Genomic DNA, 13044 nt, shown 5'->3' with positions numbered 1-13044 from the left:
ATGAACCTGTCCTGGGGAGAGGCGCACCATGCTGCCAGGGATCGGATGAAATGGAGAGCGCTCATTGAAGCCTTATGTCCCATAGGGGACGAAGAGGAGTAACTAATGGGTCCATTTGGAACCCCCTCAAGGAACCATGAGGGTCCCTGGATCACACCTTTGAGAGCCACTGCTTTAAAGGAGAATTCAGTGATTTGGGTGATTTGGAAAACCACCCAGTCCGCCCCGGTAACTAAATGTGCACATGCACGCTCTACAGTGGGGGGAAGTGCAACAGGCCAACAGCATGTGCACCAAGGCCCGCCCCCACTCGATCATGATTGGAGGAAGGCCCCTCTCATCCTGATTGGATGAAGGCTTTGCCACCCGCCACCAAAACTGAAACTAGGGTTTTTTGACCCCAGGGGCTCACTGGGGACAGGGAGGAACTCCTTATATTGTCAGCACACTCTATAGTAGAGAGAATTATCCAGAAAAAAAGAAATAATAAGTGATATTTGAATTAAGTCAAATCACTGAATATACCTTTAAATAAATATATAACTAATATAGAGCATATTTGATAAAATTTAGGAGCATAACTTTTTTGTTATAGATTATTTTGACATCTGAATTTAATTCAAACAGAACCACGCACGACACATGCACGACGTGCACGTGCGCATGTGTCCTTTTTTTGGTAATTCAGAATATGGTATGCCTACTGGAAGTGGATTAATGCGGCTCAGATTAATGTTTGAATAGGCTACAAACATGGCATTTCATGCCATTCTGAGCATAAATACCACTAATAACCCAGTGCACGTGTACGTGTACCGCGGATTATCATGTAGGCTGTTTCTACAATGAGAGGCCTCGCCTTGCCTTGGTTAGCTTCCGCGGCTAGCATCCATATAGGATGCTAGCCGCGGAAGCTAACCAAGGCAAAAAAAGGTAAAATATTTTGAAATAATTTTAATCAAATCTCGTAGATGTGTATTCCACTCTTATACATAACTTGAGAAAATGGCCACAGATCGGATTAAAATGCTTTTTATTAAAGAATACGGGATGCATGTGTGCTAATACCCATCCGTGCAAAATTCTAACATCCGTAGCCCTGGGGGTGAGCACTTTAGATTTTAAATCTGAACTTTCATGTACACGTTAGCTTTGTAAATGTAGCAAGGCGCTCAAATCAGTGGGAAGGTCTGCCTTCTGGTAGACTGATGGTTTAATTTACAGTGGAAGTTGGAGGAAATGTGTGTCTAAAGTGTTTACTTCCTTGTAGTACAACAGAGGAAACAATGCATGGAAAATGTTGAAAAAGTTCAACCTTTAATGGATTTCTTTCATTTTATCTTTTGCCTAAAGAAGAGCTTTCCCCTGAACATCAGGAGAGGAGGTCCAGTCTGGTCCAGGAGGAACCAGAGTCTCTACAGATTAAACAGAAGCTACTTCAAAGACCAGTGGAGGATGATGGGTCAACATTGACATTACTTGCAGTGCAAAGTGATGATGATGATGATGATGGCAGAGAGACAGAGCCTCTATCCAGCACTTCAACTCAACACATGAATACACAAGCTGATGTAGAGGACTGTGGAACATCACAACCAACTAGTGATAACCAGCTCCTCTCTTTACACTCTTCTGAATCGGACAATGAATGTGACAGTGATGATGAGTGGGAGCCAACTAGTGATAACCAGCTCCTCTCTTTACACTCTTCTGAATCGGACAATAAATGTGACAGTGATGATGAGTGGGAGCCAACTAGTGATAACCAGCTCCTCTCTTTACACTCTTCTCAATCGGACAATGAATCTGACACTGAAGACAGTGATGAGTTAGATGAGACCAGGGAGGGTCCATCAGATTTAAACACACTGACATCACCCAAGACACAAAATGTGAAAGGTCAAACCTGGTCGTTGAGCAACAAGCTGTCCCAGGACCTGAAAACACCAAAACAAACTGATTCCACGAGGAGTCACACAGGGAAGAAAAGGTTTAGTTGTACAGAGTGTGGCAAAATGTGTAATACGAAGGCACAGCTTAACCAGCACATGAGGACTCATACAGGGGAAAAGCCCTTTACTTGTAAAGTTTGTAGCAAAGGCTTTGGTATAAAAAGTAATTTAAAAGTTCACATGAGGACGATTCATACAGGGGAAAAGCCCTTTACTTGTAAAGTTTGTAGCAAAGGCTTTGGTCAAAAGGGTGCTCTAACTTACCACATGAGGACTCATACAGGGGAAAAGCCATTTACTTGTAATGTTTGCAGCAAAGGCTTTAGGCAAAAGGTTGCTCTAACTGACCACATGAGGACTCATACAGGGGAAAAGCCGTTTAATTGTAACGTTTGTATCAAATGCTTTGGTGCTAAATCTTCTCTAAAAGTTCACATGAGGACTCATACCTTAGAAAAAGGTTTTACATGTGACATTTGTGGAAAAGGCTTTAGGCAAAAGGGTGCTCTAACTTACCACATGAGGACTCATACAGGGGAAAAGCCCTGTACTTGTAATGTTTGTGGCAAAGGCTTTAGGCAAAAGGGTGATCTAACTGACCACATGAGAATTCATACAGGGGAAAAGCCCTTTACTTGCAAAGTTTGTAGCAAAGGCTTTAGACTAAAGAGTGCTCTACCTTACCACATGAGGACTCATGCAGGGGAAAAGCCATTTACTTGTAATGTTTGCAGCAAAGGCTTTAGGGTAAAGGGTGCTCTAACTGACCACATGAGGACTCATACAGGGGAAAAGCCATTTACTTGTAAAGTTTGTATCAAATGCTTTGGTGCTAAATCTTCTCTAAAAGTTCACATGAGGACTCATACAGGGGAAAAGGCATTTACTTGTAAAGTTTGTAGCAAAGGCTTTGGTGTTAAATGTAATCTAATGGAGCACATGAGGACTCATACAGGGGAAAAGCCCTTTACTTGTAAAGTTTGTAGCAAAGGCTTTAGCAAAAAGAGTAGTCTAACTTTCCACATGGTGACTCATACAGGAGAATAGCCCTTTACTTGTAAAGTTTGTAACAAAGGCTTTTGTGCAAAGGCTTCTCTAACTTTCCACATGGTGACTCATACAGGGGAAAAGCCATTTACTTGTAATGTTTGTAACAAAAGCTTTGTTGCAGTATGTACTCTTAGGAAACGCATGAAGACGCATACAGGGGAACAACCACTTTAGTTAGAGCTTCTGTCAAATGCATTGGTCAATTTCACCTCTGATACGAGGATTCATACAGGGGAGACACTGTAACGGTAATAATGTTGTGTTCTTTTAACACTTAAAACGTTGCCAAAAACTTCAACCATGTTTATTGAAATAAACTGTCATACATTTACACCGATTGCTCCATCACCTCTCTTCTGCTGTGTAATGTGTTGGCATGCTTTAAATGAAGAAATAACACTAATTCCATATGTCATAATAACCATATTAAAACTGTTTTAGAATAACACAAATTGCTCCATTCTTTCCACTGCTGATCATGTCCAGCGCATGTAAGAAGCAATTAAGTTACCTGCAAGTTAGCTGACGTGCGACGGGGTGTTCTTTTTTTAATGTCTGTGTTTATGTTTGACACATGCTGCATAGATGCGTCGTCACCATGGGAACCAAAAAGCTATGGGACGGCTGTTTGCTTAACGATTTGACAGCTACGGTGATTGCGTCATAGCTGCCGTACTTCCACCTAGCGGACCGGTCCTGAAAACCGTCGTTGCTTAAAGTCCCTATTGTGCGAGTTGGTGAAGGCTGCCGAAAGAGGCCTAGTACTTTGGTCCTATGAATACCGGTAGAATGATCAATCAATCACCAATTAAATTCATTAATTTACTAGGGCCTTATCCGTTCTAATATATGAACAGGAAATGATGTACAGTGCTTTGTGGGTAATGATATATAATGGATCACATTGAGTGGGAGGGAATTCTTAACGGATGATCTTGGGAAGTTGGGTTGAACTTGAGCACGAAATTAATGTTATTATATAAGATAGATAGATTGTCATGGATAGATAGATATCTGTCATTTACTGCCTCTGTATGTATTTATCATATTATTTTGCAGATGGCACGGTCATTGCGCTGTCACAGTAATGTAGCTTTGGGAGTGTATAGCCTATATATAGAATGTATATGATTTTAATATGAATATGATATGAATATTGCAGAATAATATACTGTAAAACTTTCTCTTTCTTTATCTATATGGTCCAGTCCTGTATGGGTTGGTGCTGAGAAATGCACTCTCGAGTTGCGAGATCAAATTAATGATTTGGTGTGTGTGTGTGTGTGTGTGTGTGTGTGTGTGTGTGTGTGTGTGTGTGTGTGTGTGTGTACTGCACTCAATGAGGACATTATCACATTCACAGTTAAGGCCAGACTACAAGTCCTTCCCACCAGACTCAATCTTTCCATCTGGTTCCCCACCACTCAGGTCCCTCATTGCTTGCACCACAGAACAGACCACTGAAACACTGTCACACATCTTCAATGGATGTTATGCATACAAAGGAATGTACATTGCACGCCATGATAGAATAGTGGAACTCATAGCAAAGGACATATCAAAATATCATACATCTTCAGTGAGAATGTACAAACATTCCAGGGTCATTCCATACATGTTCCAACTCTGAGATAACTCGGATACCTTTACATCTCCGACAACTAATACACCAGATAGTGTCGTGGTTGATGAAGAGTCCAGAGAAGTGTCTGTATTAGAGATAGCCTGCACCTTTGACCATAGCCTAGAGCAGGGTTCCCCAATAGGCGGCCCGCGGGCCATTTGCGGCCCGCGGAGCGCCCCCTTGCTGCCCGCGGAAGAATAAATAAAAAATAAAAAAAGGCCTCGACCTCACGCGTGCGGACTCGGCCCCCAGCCTGGTACCCTAGTCAAAATATGGCCCTCGAGGAAAATTAATTGGGGAACCCTGGCCTAGAGGAAGCCTTTATGACCAAGGTCATAAAATACCAACCACTTAATAACATAACATCTCAGATCTGGGCTATAGGTGCAGACTATTTGTCTTTATATTTGGCAGCCAGCTAGGGCATACGCACACCGCACAGACTGGTTGTTGGAGTGTTCCAACAACTTGGGATGCCCAAGAAGGAGGCAAAAAGGCTGGCAAAGTATTGTGTCTCTGCTATAATTGGCAGCGTCATATATGGCAGAGACGCTGTTACTTATACCCATAGAGTACTGAGTGACATGCCTGTTGTATCATGAAAACACATGCCATGATTTTGCAGATGTAACTCTAATGCACCTATAATATTTGTGTCCTTGTATGCATATCCTTTGTGTGGACATAAATAAATGGTTTAAAATGTGTGTGTGCACAATTATAAATGATCTGCAGCTACTGTTTGTTCTATTCTTTGTGCTGTCTGGTGATGCGTACACATACACGTGCTTGGGTACCAGAATATGGGGTTCTAAGATGATTATAAATTATCTGCAGCTATTCTTATCACACCATAGCACAAGATGACACTATTATACAATCATAGGCTATTTCTCAGGCGTTCCACGTTTCATATTTTCTGCAAAATCGTCTTTATGTTTACGTCCTTCACTTCGATCCCTTCATTCCAGACCAGTGTGTGGAGTCCAGCCTGCAGGTGAACATGAGTTCTCCACAACCAGCCTGCACTGGACAGGGACAGGAACCTGACGACCACCTGGAAAGTAAGCATTAAATGTTGTCTTTGCTAAAGAATGTCAAGAATTCTAAATCCTGACAGTTTTCTGAAATACCGGTACCTCATGTTTCTGTATCAGTGGTGCTCAATATTTCAAGGACCCCAAAAATGATATGTATTTGGCCCCCGACCCCCATCTGAAAATATTCCAGGAACCCCTCAGAAGCAAATATTTGAGTTAAAAACGTTCACTCTGAGAGAATACATATTCAATGATTTGTGCCACATTTTCACGATTATTCAAAAATAGCAGACCTACAAGCTGGTAGGCACCGAGTGCCGTGCTATGAGCTTGTAGATCTGCTATTTTTCAATAGCTAAAGCATAACATGATGCTTAAAACACAAAAAGGGGTTCCCGCCCAGAATGGGTTAATTGATATTAATGTATTTGTGCATTACATTCCCCCTTTGACATGAATGGGAAATTGTGGAGACTGTAAGCCCTATAGTTACGAAACTTGGAGGGGAGGTTTTTAATAATTCTAAAATGAATTAACTTTATATTCATGTTTTTGATAAATTAGGATACCCGTAAATCCTCTAATAGTGGCCCAGGCTTAAATTTGTTTCAACTGTAGCGGGTACTCGGGTAGCAGGTTTTTATTGATAGGAGGTTTTAGAGAGCAGCTTATATTTCTATTTTTAAATGGATCACAATTAATTAATCAACATTGTATTAGTTTTGACCCAGTAAAATGTACTGGGTTAATTTATTGAAATCAAATACTGTATGAAATTAGCAGGTGTGGTTTGGGCGTTACAATAATAAAACCAATCACCGTCACGCTTACATTGGACACCCGGCGTTTGCTTCATAGGGTCTAGCCTTTGATTGCCTTTCAATAAAACCATACTTGATATACATACTGTAAGTACATGTAGGGGTGAGAGAGATGGTGTTAAAGGAGAATTCCATACTAGGCTTTCTTACCTTTTTATTTGTAGTTGTTACATCCCCACCAAAGAGGTCCAGGTGTTATTTTGTGCAAAAGCGCTCAATGAATTGCATTGAATTGAATGGGGCTATGGGGTGTTTGTATACATCCTTTCTTCATAATGTAAATAGTATCCCAAGCGGCACACTTTACTACTTATTTCCATGGAAATAAGCGAATTAGCACAAAAACCCAACCCCCATTGAGGGCTTATGGTAGGGGAAATAGCCAATAATGCACTTTTGCACAAAATAACACCTGGACCTCTTTGGTGGGGACGTAACAACTATAACTATAAATATCGTTGAGACCATACAATGTCTCCCCGATATGCCTTTTCAGAGATATTGTGGTGATACAGTACATTCTATGATTTGACCACTACATGTTACTGATCATAGAGAATATTATTGTAATCCGTTAGCTATTTCCAGCACAATGAAAGCGAATGACATCGGCAGGGCCGGCAATATAAGCGGTCGCTTAGGGCCACAACCACTGAGGGGGCCACATCCCAGGGAGAATATAAGCGGTCGCTTAGGGCCACAACCACTGAGGGGGCCACATCCCAGGGAGAAGATTATTATTATTTGTATGTATCCCCTGTTCCATACATGGGCTACTGGAGGCCCTCACCTTCACTTAATGCCGCCCGCAGCTTAATATTGGAATACTGATATATTTTTGATTTCAGCTATTACAATTCCAAACATGCAAGCATGACCCGCTTTAATTACTTCGGTCTATATTAGTAGCTTAATGACTAGTACTAGTCTTTTTTTATGTCCAATGTATTTGCATTTAAGTTCATAAAGTTAAAGGTATATTCAGTGATTTCACTTAATTCAAATATCACTTTTTTTGTTTTGTGTTGAGTGTGCTGACCATATATTGAGTTCCTCCCTGTCCCCAGTTAACCCCTGGGGTAAAAAAAAACGTAGGTTTCGTTTGTGACTAGGTGGCCCAGCCCATCCAATCAGGAAAGAGATGGGCCTTCCGCCAAGCATGATCGAGCGGGGGCGGGCCTTGGTGTGTGTGCTGTTGGCCTGTTGCGTGTCCCCCCCACTGTAGTGCGTGCATGTGCACATCTTGTTACCCGGGCGGACCGTTTTTTTTCCCAAATCACCCAAATTACTGAATAGGCCTATCTCACAGAATTTCCCCGCCCCCTTAATACGCCCCCTTAATACGCCCCCTTTCGGGGCTAGTGGTGATAGCGTGACGTCACTCCATAGACACTACATGTTAACAGAGGTCATTTAAGAAGTCTACAACTTTTGTTTTCTCAAGGTAAGGTTTGTTCTATCTGTTCGAGCTGATTTACCATCTTGTTTGCTTCATAATAATATTGGTCTGTCACATTTTTACATTAGGAAATGTACTTAGATTCTCCAGAGAAAAAAACGTGTAAATGCTAATGTTAAATGACACCACTATCTACCGGAAGGGGGCGTGGAAAGGAGGCTGTGAGATAGGCCTATTCTCCTTTAATAAGAACATATACATGTATTTGAAATTAAATAAAAATGTTAATTTTCAGGATTCCAATTCAGAAATACCGGTAGCTAAAAATAATTCAGGATTCCAATTTAAAATTAGCAAAAATAGCAGATCTACAAGCTCTAAACACGTCGCAGTTTGAGCTTGTAGATCAGCTATTTTTGACTATATGCATTGTGACAAAGAAAACATTATCACAACATTAACACGTTACTGCCCAGCCGAAATAAGCAGAGCAGAAGGGTCACTCCAACCCGAGCTGGAAGTTAGGCTTACCATACGTCCTCTTTTGCCCGGACAAGTCCCCTTTTGGGGGGCTGTCCGGGCAGTCCGAGGACAGGGGTTTTACATGTATCGCCTGTAGTGTATCGCTACGCTCACAGACCATTCAGACCAATGTGTATTACAATGCACGTTCAGTGGTTCGTAGTGGAAAAACACTGTGAGAGGTGGACTTTTCAGCCCGAACCCCAGATTGTGTATTATTCATAACTGCATGCGCTGCGCGCTGACAGCACTGGTCCCGACCGCAGATCAGAGAAAGGCTCGCTGTCTGCAGATAGACTGTTGTGTTGTTCTGCTCTCCGTGAGGAAAGCTTGAAAAGAACTATCTCATCATTGACATGCAAAAAAAGTAGGCTACTGTTTTCTTAGCTTTGTGACTGACCAATGAGAAGCAGATTGTATTGTCTGCAAAGGAACTATGTGTCTGTCACAAATAAAAGTTCTGTCCTGCAAGCCCATGTCAACAACACAGACAAGGCAGCTGTGCGCGAGGTGAGTCCTTCTGCAAATTAAATTGACCCAATATTATTTTGTACAACCTAGCAAAGCATGAGATATGATGGTTTGGAGAATAGGCTGGTCTCTCTTTTTACAAGAGATAATAATAATAATAATAATAATAATAATAATAAACTTTATTTATAAAGCACTTTTTAAAACAATGTTACAAAGTGCTTTCCAATACAGGTTAAAATACAGTAGTAGAATAAAACAACAATAAGCAATATTAATACAAACAGGTGAACACAAAATAAAACAATCAATAATTTAAGTAAAAGCCATCGTGAACAAGTGGGTTTTTAGCTGTGATTTAAAAGAGCTCAATAGGGTGATTTGTCTTAGGGCCTCTGGTAGGGCATTCCACAGTTTAGGTGCACGGGCCGAGAAAGCCCGGTCACCCATGGTGACACGCTGGGTAGCTGGAACTACCAGGAGCGCCTTGTTTGCCGATCTAAGGCTACGTGTTGGCCTATGGGGCTCCAGCAAATCTTGTATGTAGATGGGGGACAAGCCATTTAGTGCCTTAAAAGTGGTAATTAAAATTTTAAAATCAATCCTAAAATGAACAGGCAGCCAGTGGAGGGAGGCGAGGACAGGGGTAATGTGGTCACGCCTTCTGGAATTGGTTAGTAATCTGGCTGCTGAGTTCTGGACCATTTGAAGACGGGAGATAGTTTTTTTATTGAGTCCGGAATATAGTGAGTTGCAATAATCTAAGCGTGTTGTGATGAAAGCATGGATTACCTTCTCAAGGTCAGGGAATGAGATGAATGATTTTATTTTTGCTATATTACGGAGTTGGAAGAAACAGGATTGGACAACCTTAGTGACTTGCTGATTCAATGAGAGACTGGAGTCGAACATCACGCCTAGATTACGGGCTGCATTTGTTATGTTATTGGACAGATTGCCAAGCTGTGACTGGAAAGCGGGGATGGAATGTGGGGGGCCAAAGAGGAGGATTTCTGATAAGCCATTGCATACAGGTTCTCAAACTTTTTAATTTCAAGGACCCCCATAACTCTGAGAGTAAAACCAAATGGACCCATAAGAGTCCCATTTGATTCCATTTGTACAGTATCAGAGTTAAAAGTTATAAAAGGGTCCATTTGGTTCCATTTGTACTAGTACACTCTCAGAGTTACAGACCTGTAAAGGTCCATTTGGTTCCATTTGTACTCTCAGAGTTACAGACCTGTAAGGGTCCATTTGGTTCCATTTGTACACTCTCAGAGTTACAGACCTATAATGGGTCCATTCTGGGTGGCCCAAAACCACCTGGCGCAGAACTGTGACGCAGGAACTGGAACAGATGAACCTGTCCTGGGGAGAGGCGCACCATGCTGCCAGGGATCGGATGAAATGGAGAGCGCTCATTGAAGCCTTATGTCCCATAGGGGACGAAGAGGAGTAACTAATGGGTCCATTTGGAACCCCCTCAAGGAACCATGAGGGTCCCTGGATCACACCTTTGAGAGCCACTGCTTTAAATAAATACATAACTAATATAGAGCATATTTGATCAAATTTAGGAGCATAACTTTTTTGTTATAGATTATTTTGACATCTGAATTTAATTCAAACAGAACCACGCACGGCACGTGCACATGTGTCCTCTTTTTGGTAATTCAGAATATGGTATGCCTACTGGAAGTGGATTAATGCGGCTCAGATTAATGTTTTAATAGGCTACAAACATGGCATTTCATGCCATTCTGAGCATAAATACCACTAATAACCCAGTGCACGTGTACCGCGGATTATCATGTAGGCTGTTTCTACAATGAGAGGCCTCGCCTTGCCTTGGTTAGCTTCCGCGGCTAGCATCCATATAGGATGCTAGCCGCGGAAGCTAACCAAGGCAAAAAAAGGTAAAATATTTTGAAATTTTAATCAAATCTCGTAGATGTGTATTCCACTCTTATACATAACTTGAGAAAATGGCCACAGATCGGATTAAAATGCTTTTTATTAAAGAATACGGGATGCATGTGTGCTAATACCCATCCGTGCAAAATTCTAACATCCGTAGCCCTGGGGGTGAGCACTTTAGATTTGAAATCTGAACTTTCATGTACACGTTAGCTTTGTAAATGTAGCAAGGCGCTCAAATCAGTGGGAAGGTCTGCCTTCTGGTAGACTGATGGTTTAATTTACAGTGGAAGTTGGAGGAAATGTGTGTCTAAAGTGTTTACTTCCTTGTAGTACAACAGAGGAAACACTGCATGGAAAATGTTGAAAAAGTTCAACATTTAATGGATTTCTTTCATTTTATCTTTTGCCTAAAGAAGAGCTTTCCCCTGAACATCAGGAGAGGAGGTCCAGTCTGGTCCAGGAGGAACCAGAGTCTCTACAGATTAAACAGAAGCTACTTCAAAGACCAGTGGAGGATGATGGGTCAACATTGACATTACTTGCAGTGCAAAGTGATGATGATGATGATGATGGCAGAGAGACAGAGCCTCTATCCAGCACTTCAACTCAACACATGAATACACAAGCTGATGTAGAGGACTGTGGAACATCACAACCAACTAGTGATAACCAGCTCCTCTCTTTACACTCTTCTGAATCGGACAGTGAATGTGACAGTGATGATGAGTGGGAGCCAACTAGTGATAACCAGCTCCTCTCTTTACACTCTTCTGAATCGGACAATAAATGTGACAGTGATGATGAGTGGGAGCCAACTAGTGATAACCAGCTCCTCTCTTTACACTCTTCTCAATCGGACAATGAATCTGACACTGAAGACAGTGATGAGTTAGAGGAGACCAGGGAGGGTCCATCAGATTTAAACACACTGACATCACACAAGACACAAAATGTGAAAGGTCAAACCTGGTCGTTGAGCAACAAGCTGTCCCAGGACCTGAAAACACCAAAACAAACTGATTCCACGAGGAGTCACACAGGGAAGAAAAGGTTTAGTTGTACAGAGTGTGGCAAAATGTGTAATACGAAGGCACAGCTTAACCAGCACATGAGGACTCATACAGGGGAAAAGCCCTTTACTTGTAAAGTTTGTAGCAAAGGCTTTGGTATAAAAAGTAATTTAAAAGTTCACATGAGGACGATTCATACAGGGGAAAAGCCCTTTACTTGTAAAGTTTGTAGCAAAGGCTTTGGTCAAAAGGGTGCTCTAACTTACCACATGAAGACTCATACAGGGGAAAAGCCATTTACTTGTAATGTTTGCAGCAAAAGCTTTTGTCATGAATATAATCTAAAAGCGCACATGAAGACTCATACCTTAGAAAAGGGTTTTACATGTGACATTTGTGGAAAAGGCTTTAGGCAAAAGGGTGGTCTAACTTACCACATGAGGACTCATACAGGAGAAAAGCCCTTTAATTGTAAAGTTTGTAGCAAAGGCTTTGGTGTTAAATGTAATCTAATGGAGCACATGAGGACTCATACAGGGGAAAAGCCCTTTACTTGTAAAGTTTGTAGCAAAGGCTTTGGTATTAAAAGTAATTTAAAAGTTCACATGAGGACGATTCATACAGGGGAAAAGCCCTTTACTTGTAAAGTTTGTAGCAAAGGCTTTGGTCAAAAGGGTGCTCTAACTTACCACATGACGACTCATGCAGGGGAAAAGCCATTTACTTGTAATGTTTGCAGCAAAGGCTTTAGGGTAAAGGGTGCTCTAACTGACCACATGAGGACTCATACAGGGGAAAAGCCATTTACTTGTAAAGTTTGTATCAAATGCTTTGGTGCTAAATCTTCTCTAAAAGTTCACATGAGGACTCATACAGGGGAAAAGGCATTTACTTGTAAAGTTTGTAGCAAAGGCTTTGGTGTTAAATGTAATCTAATGGAGCACATGAGGACTCATACAGGGGAAAAGCCATTTACTTGTAATGTTTGTAACAAAGGCTTTAGCAAAAAGAGTAGTCTAACTTTCCACATGGTGACTCATACAGGAGAATAGCCCTTTACTTGTAAAGTTTGTAACAAAGGCTTTTGTGCAAAGGCTTCTCTAACTTTCCACATGGTGACTCATACAGGGGAAAAGCCATTTACTTGTAATGTTTGTAACAAAAGCTTTGTTGCAGTATGTACTCTTAGGACACACATGAAGACGCATACAGGGGAACAACCACTTTAGTTA

The 13044-nt window shown here is 41.4% G+C and overlaps 2 protein-coding genes across 2 annotated transcripts in view; both read left to right on the top strand.

Annotated features, from left to right (window-relative positions):
- The window catches only part of LOC306915724 (uncharacterized protein), a 70734-nt gene that overhangs the window by 47582 nt on the left and 10108 nt on the right, over positions 1-13044 (top strand). Inside the window, exon 6 of the mRNA XM_079493285.1 lies at positions 5598-5690. Within this exon, the coding sequence (XP_079349411.1) occupies positions 5598-5690 (93 nt within the window). The remainder of the gene's footprint in view (positions 1-5597; positions 5691-13044) is intronic.
- LOC306915348 (uncharacterized protein) lies at positions 1357-3403 on the top strand. The gene has a single exon (XM_079492662.1). The coding sequence runs from the start codon at positions 1554-1556 to the stop codon at positions 2997-2999; it is 1446 nt and encodes a 481-aa protein (XP_079348788.1). The 5' UTR covers positions 1357-1553; the 3' UTR covers positions 3000-3403.

The sequence above is a fragment of the Electrona antarctica genome (genome assembly GCF_951216825.1).
Source record: "Electrona antarctica genome assembly, chromosome: 22".
Lineage (NCBI taxonomy): Eukaryota > Metazoa > Chordata > Actinopteri > Myctophiformes > Myctophidae > Electrona > Electrona antarctica.
The sequence above is the reverse complement of the archived record's forward strand: the minus strand, read 5'-3'. Positions and strand labels throughout refer to the sequence as shown.

Bases quoted from the DNA above. Each gene is read 5' to 3' on its own strand.
- LOC306915348 (XM_079492662.1), top strand. From the start codon at position 1,554: ATGAATACACAAGCTGATGTAGAGGACTGTGGAACATCACAACCAACT.